Genomic DNA, 13,437 nt, shown 5'->3' on the forward strand with positions numbered 1-13,437 from the left:
TATATTTAAAAAAAAATGTTCACTTCACTAACCGTAGTAAAAAAAATAAAAAAAAAGAGCCTAACCACACCCCATATGCCTCCTTTGGCGTCGTAGACTGCTGACCTATCTTTCTGTATATATATATATATATATATATATATATATATATACATAGTTAAGAGAAAAGGTTCCTGGCTATGAGGTTAGCTGCACGATAGAGAAGTCAAACTGAAAAACATAACAACATTTATTCTAACGTTTCGACCGGGGCCGGTCGAAACGTTAGAATAAATGTTGTTATGTTTTTCAGTTTGACTTCTCTATCGTATATATATATATATATATATATATATATATATATATATATATATATATATATATATATATATATATATATAGAGAGAGAGAGAGAGAGAGAGAGAGAGAGACGTTTAATAGGGAAAAAACGAGGTGTCGCGATTGTGTGAGCATGCCCTCCCTTACGCTCACCGATAAAGGAGTGCACTGTTTCGACAATATGTTGCTTTGTAATGACTGAACAGTATGAACGCGTTCCTCAGTACTGTCGTGTGGAAAATAGTGTAAGGAGACGTGATGATTTGGTGTTTGTAAAAACGCGTTTCTTCCTACTAAAGTTAGTTGCAAGGTTGCGCATTCTCTCGTTTTCTTTCTTCGTCTTCGTGTAGTTTGCGCATGGAACGTTCAAGTATGATATACCAACTCGGCCAAACCTATGCCTTGTTAACTGTCATTATGTTTTCACTACAGCAACTCGCCGAACTCTTTTAAGAGCGTATTGCGGAAAAAAGATAAATATGATCAGATGAGAAGATAAGGTTTGTTGAAATAATGCATGACCTATTTAATAGCTTGCAGGGAAATGTTGGCACGCGTTCACGCATTCTCTGCGCCTGCGAAAGAGGCGACGCTCTGAAGCTTGTGGCTGCGGGACGGGGCAGTATCACAAGTCCGTAGCTTCACGTGAAGGGATCGCGCCATTTCTCTTGAACGACTCCCTTAGCCGCACTCCACTAACCATGCGTTAAACATCGAAAGCCCGCCGTATAACCCCGTAATTTTTCGAAGTACGACAATTAAGCGCTAATTCAAAGTGGTAATTGTTGTTTACATGTTGTCGGCTCTTAGCCACGGCCCTGGACTATTGGTGGGCGAGAGGTGCTTCCCGATTCCATTCAGCCATATCCTGTGGTTGCATCCTATAATTTCTTTCAAGAATTCCATTTATTAATGTAGATTGAATGCACTCAGTGCAATTAATGCCATATACTGTTGTCACCGGATTACACAGTGTCGACATTTGGAAATGATTCTAGCAACGTAACGCTGTACGGCGCGAGATACGCAACTGTGATAGATCAAGTTCCTCCACGAACTTTGCACGCGCTGCGCCGTACACTGAATACAAGCATTTGAGGAAAATACTTCACGAACGGTTCGGGTGGTGTCGCAAAACAGCAGCTATGCCACCGCAGAAGAACACAAGCAATAAAAGAGGCCTGAAGCAATCATGCCCCCTCGCCAATGCACTGTCAAATGAAGTAGAAGACACCTCCCCGCTGGTAACCAGCGTTCCCTCCCCTTCACCGCCCCTCGAAGACCTTGCCACCTAAACGCAGGCGCCGTGGTCTTGAATGTCCCAATGCTTGGAAGCAAGGGTATCTACCGCGGCGAGGCAGGTTTCAGTGGCAATGGCTTTCGCCTTCGCGGCGATCATTCCCGCCTCTCTCAACCTTCTCCCATTCCCCCTAAGCCCCTTTCCGTGCAATGTGATGGCGAGCGCGAACACTTCGCCACTCGGCCGTGAGGCCCTATAAAAAGAACTCCTCCTGATGAAGATCTGCTGAGTGTCTTTGAAATTGAGTCTTGGATCCCAGCGCAACCGGTATACTCGGAGTCATGTCTCGGATCGGGGTTACCCTCGTTTTAATAGGTGCGTAACTGGTTTAGTTTCACTTCTTCACAACACGTGCGGACGATTGGGGAGGCGCGACGTAGGTGTGAGGTGCTAATGTTTCCACCTTGTGTTTCAATTCGCCTGATTTTCACCGGAAAACTAAGTCGCGTTATGTGATTACCCGGCAAAAGACGCCAGGGCGTGCAATCAATAGAGCTTTGAAAATAACGTCTTTGTAGCCTATCGTCTACGTTTCCTTAGGTGGTATCGATGCCTCGGGCTGTGCGAACGTTCTAAGTAGTGTTATGTGGCACTCACAAGAGGAAAAAAGCTGCCTAACTGAAGTTGAGAGCTAATGAGGCAAAACACCATGAATGACAAATCACACCTTAAAGCACCGCATCTAAGCCATCTCAGATTTTCTTCATTTTGTTTATTTCATTCCGAAAGACTGCATAGCCATGCAGCCGGAGAATTATACGCTTGCTTTTCAATAACGTTTAATGCCAGCTTCAATTTTATATACTTGACAGTACCCACAAAGAATTGTATTCGTGTGTCGTGCGCAAATAATTAACTTGACTCGCGAACTGCGTCGCCGCGATTGGGACAGAATGGGCCGAGGCATCCTCTGAATTTCTCATTGCTCTTTGTTACTTACGCAGTTTGGTTGGGACCCATTTGGAAGAGTGTAATTCAACGTGCATTCTCAACACGCCAGCGGCAACGCCGCACCTAAATGGGCGCGTCACATTCGGATACTCAGCCTCAGTGATTTCTTCCAAAATATCCTATGGTGTTACAAGCGACCTACGGCTGAACGACTCAAAACTTCAGGGGTTTGGTTAGCAAGCGCTTTAGTCCTGTTTTCTTTTCTAACGCTGAACGGTTATTCAGTCCAACATAAGTCGCAGCCGAGAGGTGTTTGCGGCAGTGAATTGAAAACCGGGGCCTGGCTACGAAAAAAACCTCGTCCAGGCCACTTAGCGAAGTTCCTCTTGGCACCCAATCGTCGCGTGTGTTGTTCGTACAGCACAGATCTTGTGATTGCGTGCTCCCCGGCCTCCTTCATGCGCCGGCACGTAACTCACTTAGATTACTCTCTCTGGCATGCAGTGACTCACATTGGGTACACACGTGTGCGGGGAACTGAAGGCCGAGTCCCTGAATTTGTGCGGCGCAACAACATCCAGCCATTACATAGGCGGGTGTCTAGAAGGCGAAACAACGTTTTCACCCTTTCTCCTTTGCCGGGAGACTCAGATACGGCGCCTGCAATAAGCGGGTAAATTCAATCCACTAGTGTAAACTCTAGGCTAGTGAAATTATGGTTATTGTAAAAGCAAAAATATCAATATCGGTCAATTGCACCCGCGCCGTAAAAAGCTAGTGTTTCTGATCCAGCCAAGTCCACTATTAAAATTAGCCTTTCGTAGGTTTTACTGCAATGCGCCCGGGTGACCAATCATACCGTCTGAACACGCAAATTCGACTCGACAAACGTCGTATGGCTTTTGACGTTACGGACTGGGAGAATGATGGGTGTTTCAAGCGTGCGGTGTCACAGCGCAGAGACCTCCTCATTTGTAAAATCACGTGTCTTTCATCGTTATTCCTCAAATCCGCGGCATTAGATGCGGCGTTCGGCCAGTCCATGCAGTTAAATGAGTTCTTGCAAAGCAAACGCAAAGCAATAATTTTAACCTGTGGTGTCTGTGTAATTAGAATGCGCTTTACCGCAATTTTTAAAGAATTCCATGATGAAGGTCACGTCGAAGCAAACTCATTTGGAATGACCCGCTTGAATTTCAATAGCACGTTAGTGAAAGATATTTTTAAATTTCAGATATATTTAATTACTGAGCTGCCCAAGTTGAGCAAGCCAACAACCATGTATCGTAATGCGCCAGTCGTAGTCTTTGAAAAACGACGCCATCTGATGAGTCGGGCAACCAAAATACGCGAAGCGCCGTTGTTTACGCCTATAGCTTATGATAGGCCCTGATGGAGACCCGGGATATCCGTCGAGAATCTATTTACCCAAAAAGTAAAATAACAACGTCCAGGTGGGGGTTATGCCCAATACCAATAATTGGTTGCTAAATGAGGCGATAAATACTGCTGAATTCCTGCCTGGCACAGAAAGAAGTTTTTGGATGACCTTCCAGAAGGTAAATTCCATTTATAAGCTCCATCATCTCCAACGAAATCATTGTTTATGATGTATAACAGTCGACACTGTAGGGCAATTTCGGTACGAAACTTATTCTTATTAGTACCTTATTTACATTTGCGCCGTTTTTGTTTCAGCACTAAGAGTTTGTGTACTTCCTACAGTGTCCTTCGAACTTTGGAGCATATACCTTCCTTAATTAAAGCGAAATCCCGATGTTGAAACATTGTTTTTGTGTACCACTCTATCTTAACAAAGTTCAATGAGTGGGTCTATCTGGGCAACTGGCCAAAGACATTCCATTATTCAACGACCTTTATGAAACGCGCCCGACGAGGAACGCCGACTCCGAGAAAACAGTAATTAGAGGACACATATGAAGGCCTTGGCAATTTCTTGTTGCGAAATGTCCTGCTACTTGTTGGAATGACCATCACGTACTGTTATTGCTCTCTTAGTTGCGGCTTCTGTCCCCGTCTGAGTCATTCCCCCGGTCATCTTTTTAGTACTCCGATCAAGTGGGGCAGCAGTCTCTACAGCTCGTATAATGGTACTGCGTCCGTACTCAGGACAGTTCCCGGATCGCTCGTTTTTGAAGCAATTGTATCACGTTGTTGAATGTAGCGAAAACTGTTGCACGCTAAGCAAGAATACGAATGGAAAGTCGAAAAACTACTGTGTATCCTTCATTTTAGATTACATAGCGACCCGACCCAGTTATTTTTTTATTAGAGTAACTAAACAGGAAAGTTGGGCGAGTTCGTTGGCAACTTGATAATTCTTCGTAGGGTGAAATTTATCATACAAACCCATTAACATTAACCAGTTTTCCGTCTCTGGTGTACCTTTGTTACTGTGTTAATGTTCGCTAGTACTATGAATCCCCCATTATTAGAGCTGTCATCACACCATTTAAACGCAACAGGACATTCTCTCGTCTCCAACCAACAAGATTTCCAGTTTTTCTGGAATAAGTTTTGTATTTCCCTTGTCACTGTTGTTCGAATACAGGCGTAGTAACGCAGGCAGCCCTACATCCGAACATGAGAACCACTGAAAGACAAGGAGCCGCCATCGCAAAATGGTTGTCCTTTAGCTAGTGTGGGTCTTGTGTTTGATCCAGACATGTTAAAGTTTTTGTTTAGGGGAGCAACACTCTTGGTCGAGATTTATACGATAAAACACACTCTTCAGAACTGAGGACCCAACCAAACCACTTGTTTAAACGCAGAAGATTTAACCAATGGGGCGCAAATCTTTTTTTTTGCTGTTATACGCTTTTGAAGTGCAGGGTGTAGTAGGCATGTCTTTGTGCACTCAAGTAAAAATCCCGTGTTTTCTCCACTAACGTAAAACCTGGGGAGGGGCGAAGCATGCAGTGTATACGTGCATTCTTGGCACATCGGCGTTTTTGCCCGCAGAGATGAAAACGTTGGGGGTACAGGTATACAGCTTTGCTGTGTCTCGTGGTTTTGAAGCACGAAGCGTTCTAGCGAGAGGCGTTGGTTAACGAGTGTCCCGCTGTTTTAGTACCGTGACAACATGATACAACGATGATATGAGACGACGGCGACATGAGACGGCAAGAGCCAGAGCCTGTAAGGAGCATCGCCCCTAAGCGGTTTTTCGTCGTTGGGCGTCTGTGTCTTCCGCTAACACGTAAACTTACCATACCGAACAAAAATTGCCGTGCGTATTGATGTTATACGTGTTTTTTCTGCTGCTCTTAGCGCGGGAATGACGACGGTTTGTTGCAAGTTTTTCATTCTTCTCTTCGCCGCAGGCGTCGTCGGGTTCACCTGGGCCGCCCCAAAGGCTGACTGCGACATTAAGAAGTTGGACGCATGTGCCGCCGATCTTTTCATCTTCGCCTCCAGCGATAAGGTTCCTGTGACCCCGGAGGAACTCGAGCCGTACTGCAAGTGAGTTTAGACTTTTTCTGCAATCTGCCGATGAATGTATTGTTCGGCAAGGTACCGCGAAAACTACTGTACTTTAAATACACTGTGTGTGGAATGTAAAAAGATCCCAGATTCGACCTAGGAATATCTAAGAAGTCACTGGACGCGATCTTATTGTTCCTGTGTTGTAAATATTTTACGGGTATTCTCACTATCTCAATATGTTGATATTTTATTGCGATGTCATTATCTTTGCAAATATAGCAAGACGTAACACTTCTTTCAAAGGAATGGCTAAAAAGATTTAACATGACGATAGGTGTGTTCATAAACAGGTTCACACCGGCTCAATGTCATAGTGACGATAGCGGTAATCGAAGGACACATCACTGTCCATTTTGAATAATATATTTTTGATGTTTTCTTCATTGGGTTCCTCACATTGGTGAGTACAGGGGAGCGGTAGCGGTGACAGCATTATTAAAATTTGTCAATAAAGCGATGACCGCAGGAACGACAACGACAACGGAAATGACAATGACAAATGTAAATGACCATGACACTTCTTATGACACTAGTAATGACTGTTACCCGACGACAAGGGGCTACCGTGACACACGTACGAATGAAAAGCATATTTTTCTAGCTGAACCCGCACACGCAAATACCCGTCAACAATCTATCAGATTTTTGTGTAACTGCTTCTTTTGTGCACACGTGTTTGTTATGCTAATGCTATCATGACGTTCCAAGGTCAGGAATTTATCGCTCACCCGCGAAAATGATCCCGTGCTTCACATTCCCCACAAAGCACTTAAGTGACAACACATGCCACACATAAAGCGCACACAGCGTGTGACACCAATGTGCATATCATTTGACGCAAAGCGAAATCACCGGGGCATCGAGGCTTTGCAGAACGTCATTCACCAATGCGCAATGGACACTGCGAACGCCCAATTTATTGTGTCAGATCGCGCACAACCATTTGCTAAACTTGTTATTTTAGTGGCATTCATCGGGCACTTGTGGGGAGCTGCACCATGAGATTGTTATAGAGTGCAGCTACAATTAATAGACGAACGGATAGCCCCACAAATATGAACACAGAAGCTCGGCCTCGCACAGGGCGAGTGGACGTGATCGGCTGTATATTTTGGGTTACGAAGAATGGCCAACTTTCTGCACAAAATCTTGGAGCTTCTAGAAACTGCGTCTATTATAAGTGACAAATGACCCGCTGTTGGAGGCGGCAAAAATGAGTTACTAAGTTAACGGTTCGCATTCACATATAAAGAACATGCGTGAAGACGTTTGTTGTGTAGTCCCGACGACACTAAATAAATAGACTCCTAATCCCACCCTCAGTTACACTACAAGGGTTAAATTTTCCCTCTTACTTTGCGCACTATGGCTGCTGTTCGTGGCTGTCATCGTAGCCCCGTTTGTGAAATGGTCAGGAGATGGACTTAAGGTGGACGAAGGCTTTCCGCTCGAGTACGTGCCCTTATGCAGAGCGATAGAATAAAAATTGAACGCAAGGCGGAGTTGTTTCGTCTCTTGTGCAGATTCGGTATCGAGCTGGACCAACGCGACTAGAGGGATATTACGAGATTGGCAGAAAGGTCGTCATCCTTCTATTTCCATGCGTGCTGGCAACAGCAGGTTGACGTCTTGAACCGGTTGCGCCAAGGTCGACTTCTGTAGCCCTTATCTCCTGAAGGGAATTTTTACTTTTAGTGTGTGAATAGCCTTGCTGCCAGAATGAGTTCACGAGGTTAGATTTTGTCTAGTGATCACCGGTTTGATAATGGAAAGTTCTCAGAATGCACTGCTCAGTGCCAAGGTCGAGAGAGCGATCGTTTTTTTACAACTGGGTGTTTACGATTACACAGGCAGCAGTTTGATGAGAGAAAATTTTCTCGGGCACTTAAGTCTCTTACGGGATTTGAAGATGCAAGCTCAAGATTATGGAACACTTTTTTAAAACAAAATAGACACTATCTCAGCAGCTTCGACCTTTATGAGCTGCAAAAATGATAAAGCTGCTTTAAATTTTCTCTAAAAGCTGAAGGAGTACGGACAAAACGTTAATGTCGAGGATCATCGTATGTGGCACAGGAGCACTGTTTTGTTGCTTTAGAAATGGCCCTGGAATAATAACGGTTTAGTTCAACATGACACAGTGCATTTGCCCGCTTTAAATGCTGCCATAAAAAGTCAAACTTCCCAAGTTGGCAATGTAATTTCAAACATGGAAGTTCAATTATCGCCCCGGTAATAACGCAGGAAACAGGAACAATCGCTGAGCTGTGCGGCCGACCACATGAAGCACTGCACAGACAGCATCGTCCAAGGCATCGGAAGCATTTTCCTCGACGACATCAAGGCCGAGATTGAAGGGCGTTGCGAGACTTCTACCTCCTATAGTCAGGGTGAGTGAAAAAAATCTGGCATTTTGTTCCCGTCGCGCATGTACCGCGGAGCGCCCATTCAAGAGACCTAAAACTGTTGCTTACAAGGTACACTTTACGTGATGGTCTTGAATTTTTCAATGTCTTCAGTGCTGCGGAAACAGTGCTCCTTTAGTATACTGCTGCACCAATTTATGACCCTAAGGCCGTACTCCAAAGGCAAATGTGAAAGGCATTGCGAACATCTTGGGTCATCCTGGTAAACTTTCAATGCAAATTGTTTAAAAGTGAAGCAGTGTCCGCAATGTCCGCCTGAGCGTTTAGCACTAAATTTCTTCCTTGTTTTCAGACCTCTTGTCTCAAAGATGGTCACATCCGGTCCCATTAGTTGTAAGCCAGCAGTCCGAACTCTATCAGCTACATCTTTTGACAAGAAAGTATGGAAACCCCCTATGCATGTGTGCAAATGTCTATTGGTAACTTGTTTCTCAAAGCAGAAGCTTGCCGTATGAAGTGTGACTTTTCGAAATACTATTATAGTTTTGTGAGAACAGGAACCACTGCATCAAAGAGGTTAAAAAGTGCGTCCGGAAGCACTGACCGCTTATCTATACACATACTGACATCGTGCCAGTTTGTACCTTATTGTTTTTGACTCCCGGCTGTGTAATAGCGCTGTTATGCTATAGGGCGATTTGAATTTTCATGTTACGCCAAGATAGATTATTCGTTATCCAGCAAGAATAGTACATCCCCGCTAATTTACCCTACGAATTGATATATTTCCCAAATGGGTTATGTGTAGTCGCAAAACCTCTCCCCGAAGAAAAAAGAATGTATACAACTGTCGCCCAACAACATAAAGACTTAGAAAATAAACAGATTAATATTCCGAGATCAAAACGCCGCATAACCATAGCTACCAAAGGGGCCAAAATTTCTCATAATTTTTAGCAAGAAGGAAACAGAAAAAAAACAGCGGCAATATAACTTCGCGGTGGCCGTGGGGGCTGCTACAACACCATGTATATGCAAATAGTCAGTTGCTGATAACTAAAATCAAGCTATAATACATACTGTTCATAAAAGGGTATTCTTTGTGGTCAACTGAAATTTGGATTCTGCACATCAAGTAACACTGTGTGTTTTTTTTTCGTTTTATTTGACTATTGAGTAAACGTCTTTAATAAAACTGTAGATATGTTCCTTATCTCGAACTTTAAAAAAAAGGCTATTCAGGACCGGAACAAAAAATAAAAAAGCTTCATTAACATAGATGCTAATGCCAACTGAAACAGTTTGCAGCTTTGTTCCCGGTAAGAATTTTATCCCGCTATGCGCAGTAAACAAATATCGATGTTTCACAAAAAGCGTTGAAAATGTGTGCGACGCATTCAAGAAAACACAATAATTTATATTTCGTATTGTACTTTGCCCGTGCAAAACTACAATTGTAGTAACCAGTATAATACATGCTCATACAATACAACATTAACCATACTCGTACTATCTACGCCACAAACATGCTACAGCTGTACTGCTCAAGCTAGAGTTCAATTCAGATTAATATGGTCAGACGTAGGATTCACACCGCATTTTTCTTCAGTATATTACGAGGTTATCATGTGTTCTCGGAATGGTTCCTTTCTCAGACTTCCTGAAGCACGCTCCGTGCCTGAACAAGGCCGGTGCCGGGTTCCACAAGTGCCTTCGAGGCCTCACCGCTGACCTCGACCAAGCCGCCCGCCTGCCCAACAAGCAGAGGATTGGTGGAGCCTGCTGGTACGTATACAAGCTACCGTCTGCGGTGGCGCAGCGGCTAAATCATTGTGCTGCTGATCTCAAGGGCGCGGGTTTAATTCCGGCCGCGGTTGCAGCTTTTCTGATGGAGGTGCAAAGTGAACACGTCTGTGTGTCGAGATTTAAGCGCACGTTAAAGATTCGCAGTTGGCCAGAATGAATCCGGAGCCCTCCACTACGGCGTGCCTCAGCCTATATGTAGATCTGTTGTGTCAAATCTCGTGAACAAATTACAGCAAAAAAGTTCATAAAGGCTGCCAGAACAAGGAACAATGACGACAGCAGGCCACCTTATTTTAATTTATGATTAACCTTACTTATTTGCAAAACTTTATTCCGGTCAACAAAGAATGGTGACTTCACAAATCACCAATAACATATTAACAAAGTTTAAAACTGCCCATTACTCCACGTTCGCAGTGCTGTATAAAGGAGGACCAAAGCAATGTAGTCGGTGATTTTTTTATTTTTTATTATTTGAATGGCTTGATCAAACCAAACCAGGGGTATCAATAGAAGTGTTGAATTATATTTGTGGGCGGCAGCTTCCTAAGCGGCCGACCATCACAAAAACTAGTCCGTATAGTCTGTAGGGCAGTACCAGGAAAAAGCTCGTTGGTTCCAACTTATCTGTGCTTTCCTTATTAACCTACGGAATTGATTAAAGTTGCTGTTGAATTTGCACTTTTGTTCGGACGACGCATCCCTCTGCATAAACGAAAGTTGCACTACGTCTTTATGGACATTCAACGGGGCTACACTCACGAGGTTAGGTAGATCGATTTAGGCTCTCATAATACCACAACACACAACTGAATGAGATTGCTGAAGATGGCAATACAAGCTCGGATGGCGTAAGGCATAGAAAAAAATAACCATAAAAATGTGCGCATGCGCTCCGTACAGATGGTTAACCAGCGAAGCTGCAAAGTTGAGACAGCGTTTGCCGTTGTCACGGTGAAGTTTGTCCTCCCGCAGTGCAGCCGCCCCTGACCACCGTCGTTGCCTGAGCTTTGAATCACGCAGTAGCACGCTGCGCTATCTTTGCTGCAAGAGGAAGTCTTTCTCGCTTCTTCAATGTGCCGTTTCCACTTGCCACTGTCGGTAGATCCGAGAGTGTGCTGATGTCCTTTATAAACCCAGCCAATCTACCTCCGCTTACTTTAAGTCTTATTCAACCTGCTGTATTCGTTCATACGCATGGGGTTTCGCAGCGTACACGGAAAAGTCGGATATTGTTTTTCATATTCAGTTAAAGCGCCGATTTAAAATAGGCTGCGGCAGCCCTCGGTATAACGATTGGGCGGCTCTGGTCATACTTCGGCATATTTAACGAAATCAAACACATCAATTGTTGTTCACAGTTCTGTGACTCTGGTGGTGAGACAAAGGCGGACCACAACACCTTTCCCGTCATTTCCCAATCGTGTCGAGATGGACACTGACAGGTTGCAGATAACCCACGTCACTCTTTCCTTCGGGCCGGATTGCACTGCAAAAACTGAAGTTACGGCCACAATGGGCGAAGCTGCGTGGTTTGTGGCGCCGTAGATGTGCCTTCCAAATTTTATTGAGATTACTTATAAACTGTCCATTGACTGTGTTTATAGCTGCAATTGAAAGGAAGCTATCCATTACCAACGACACCATACAATTGGGATCATTCGAGCGCGTGAAGAAGGCTGAGACCGGGAAAGGGAAAGAAATATTTTGGTCAGGTTTTAAACTTTCCTGATGGGTGTATAGCAGTGATATTCGGCTGACGTACTTTGTGGCTACATTATAGAAATATTGAAGCACTTGCTGACTGCGTTGTTAAATGATTTTGGAATCTGAAGATAGCCTAAAAGTACGGTCGGTTCCCTTACACGAAGCTGCCTAAGTAGAATAGCTACGGCAATTCTCATGAGAAAAACATATAGCAACCATTGATACCGGTCACTCCACACACTGAAGAACGTTGTTGATTCAAAAACAATTAATAAGCTTAACGGCAGGTGGTTTTTTTTTTGTCCAGAAAGCCGCGGGCCTGCCCCGAGGCGCGATATAGCGCATAGAAGATCAGAGCTTCGCCGAGTGCATTTACTGCGTTTACGTTTGTCCCTTGTGTTACAAAAAAGCGCTTTTCCAACCATGCATTTACTGGGTCTTTTGATCCGTACGTGTATTGACGCTTTTCTTTTTTCTCTTCCGCAGCAAGTTCAACATCTTCGAGGCATGCGTGCGCAAGGCCGTGCAGGGCCAGTGCGGCGCCCAGACGCTCGAGTTCGCCGAGGGCATCGTCGAGAAGTATGCCGGAGAACTTCTTGGCACGGTATGCACCGCCTACCGCTCCGGAGACAAGTGCAAGAACATCCAGTTCGACTCTACTCCCGGAGACAAGAATCTCAAGGCAGTCCTTACTCCACTCATCAAGGTCTCTTCTGCTCTCGGTTGAGTGACGACGCTGGACGAACTGTTCACGTTATGTCTTTATTACCTGGCATGCTCAGACTGCTTTGGATGAGAAGAATCCTGGCGGGGGATGAAACTTGTGGTGCAACACTTGTCGCCGCAACGAAATGAAACGGCAACAAGACATGGCACAGAAGTTTCAATAGTGATACACTTACATTTCACCCAGTCCTGTAATCACTCACTACTAAAAGAAATTTACGTAAGATTTCAGCCGATTTCGAATGGCGTCACACAATGACTAAGAGTAGGCGTATTGCCAATTTTATTCCAAGCCATGATTTTCTTAAAAACCATTTGTTAAGTTCTATTATTTTTGAATTGGTCTGGTAGTTTCATAAGTGTGTGTTGTTTTCAAGAGTGCCAAGAGCCTTCTTAAGGCTACAAGTGTAAACTACCTTCGCATGAATGAGTGACTTCTCGCGACACTGTGAATATTGTACAGAAATAAAGTTTTACCACTAATGAAGTTCATGGCTTCCTGGCTTGAATATTTCTCTTGTGTGGATGCGGGCAAACGGGCTAGGGGGCGGGCAGGTGGGCATTGAACACATCGAGTAGCCGGGATTATTATTTTGTTATTAGGAATACACCAATTATGCTTTTCAGTAATCTTGCGTATGCTGTATTTGTGCGAAACAAAACGGAATACTGAGCGCTCCCACTTCGTGAAGGTGGAAGACAAGCGAAGTTGATTAGTAAACGACACAGACCTGACACAGTGTTTTCAACTAATGTACGCGCTAAATTATGCGTAGATATTATGAAACATGAATACGTTCGGCGTGCCGGTAGACT

The 13,437-nt window shown here is 44.2% G+C and overlaps 1 protein-coding gene across 1 annotated transcript; it reads left to right on the top strand.

Annotated features, from left to right (window-relative positions):
- Window positions 1-1,778: 1,778 nt before the first annotated feature.
- LOC144150116 (uncharacterized) lies at window positions 1,779-13,108 on the top strand. Its single transcript, XM_077681940.1, has 5 exons — window positions 1,779-1,933; window positions 5,854-5,992; window positions 8,261-8,406; window positions 10,038-10,167; window positions 12,382-13,108. The coding sequence occupies exons 1-5, from the start codon at window positions 1,900-1,902 to the stop codon at window positions 12,620-12,622; spliced, it is 690 nt and encodes a 229-aa protein (XP_077538066.1). The 5' UTR covers window positions 1,779-1,899; the 3' UTR covers window positions 12,623-13,108.
- The last annotated feature ends 329 nt before the right edge of the window (window positions 13,109-13,437 follow it).

The sequence above is a fragment of the Haemaphysalis longicornis genome, unplaced genomic scaffold, assembly GCF_048455015.1.
Source record: "Haemaphysalis longicornis isolate Haplotype H1 unplaced genomic scaffold, Haemaphysalis longicornis Haplotype H1 scaffold_8, whole genome shotgun sequence".
Lineage (NCBI taxonomy): Eukaryota > Metazoa > Arthropoda > Arachnida > Ixodida > Ixodidae > Haemaphysalis > Haemaphysalis longicornis.

Excerpts from the sequence above, each read along its gene's own strand:
- LOC144150116 (XM_077681940.1), top strand. The coding sequence starts at position 1,900 with ATGTCTCGGATCGGGGTTACCCTCGTTTTAATAG. Across the intron at positions 1,934-5,853 it reads GGTTACCCTCGTTTTAATAG|GCGTCGTCGGGTTCACCTGG; the intron begins GTGCGTAACTGG and ends TCTTCGCCGCAG. Across the intron at positions 8,407-10,037 it reads TTCTACCTCCTATAGTCAGG|ACTTCCTGAAGCACGCTCCG; the intron begins GTGAGTGAAAAA and ends TTCCTTTCTCAG.